Source organism: Gavialis gangeticus, unplaced genomic scaffold (assembly GCF_001723915.1).
Source record: "Gavialis gangeticus isolate Ggan-Ray unplaced genomic scaffold, GavGan_comp1, whole genome shotgun sequence".
Taxonomy (NCBI): domain Eukaryota; kingdom Metazoa; phylum Chordata; order Crocodylia; family Gavialidae; genus Gavialis; species Gavialis gangeticus.
Window position 1 is genome coordinate 7907058 of NW_017728980.1, and position 876 is coordinate 7907933.

Sequence of the window (876 nt, forward strand, 5' to 3'; positions counted from 1 at the left end):
TTTTTTTTTTTTTTTTGTAGCTTCCGCTATGCATCGTCTCTCAAACCAAGGCATGTCTCTTGGGGCAATTTTAATGGGCTTGGCCGAGACACGCTCCCGTTTGGACATGTGTATAAATAGGGTTCGGGGCAGGGCTGGGGCAGAAGAAAATGACTTGCTTTGAGAAACCCCCATGACTTATCCCCTCACCAGGCTGTCAGATCCCTTTCCCTTTCCCCTTCCCCTTCACCCCCTCCCCCGCCCTCCCGGCAGTACGTTCACGCTGTAAAACGGTGGTGGTTGCCCCCGCAGTGTAGAGAGTAAAGTCTGTGGTGTGGGAGAAGCCAGGCATCACCTCCAAGGACCCTCTGCTTTCTTATCAAAACCTGATGAGGAAGTGAGCAAAGAGGGTGCCTGATAGCCAGAGGCAGGCCATTGCTCTGGAAGCCGCGTTGCTGCCATCGTGCACTGCTCCAGGGCCTGGACAAGGTAGAGAAAGAGAGGGGCTGTTAGTGCCACGCAGAGGGATGGGGCTTTTGCATTAACATTTTCAGAGAGAGGCAGCTCAAATGAAAGCCCCACGCGAAATGCTTTGCGGCTCAAGCGTATCCCCGATAAGCGCACGGCTGGCCTTCCCTCCCTGCTTTTTGTTCATGGCCCTGGTTTCCTTCTTGGACCACATCATCCCCTCAACTGCTCTCGCAGGACTCGGTCCCCCTTGTCGGGAAGCAGCCCTCTTCCCCGTCTGCAGCCCGCCAGGGAGGGATGCTGCCAACACCGATCCTGGCCTGCGCCACGCAATTTGAGATCGTGTGTCCTCCAGCCACAGAGCTGCATCCCCCTCCCTTTGCTGTGACTGCCTCCGCGTGCTCCTGTGCACCCTTCCCTTGACCCTCA

The 876-nt window shown here is 56.4% G+C and overlaps 1 protein-coding gene across 6 annotated transcripts in view; it reads right to left on the reverse strand.

Annotated features, from left to right (window-relative positions):
• Positions 1-876, reverse strand: part of LOC109292186 (opioid-binding protein/cell adhesion molecule homolog) — an 805011-nt gene continuing 804135 nt past the window's right edge. For all 6 annotated transcript variants that reach the window (XM_019509519.1, XM_019509543.1, XM_019509549.1 and 3 more), the window contains one exon: positions 1-459. In XM_019509519.1, coding sequence (XP_019365064.1) covers positions 359-459 — 101 coding nt within the window. In that variant the 3' untranslated portion in view covers positions 1-358. The remainder of the gene's footprint in view (positions 460-876) is intronic.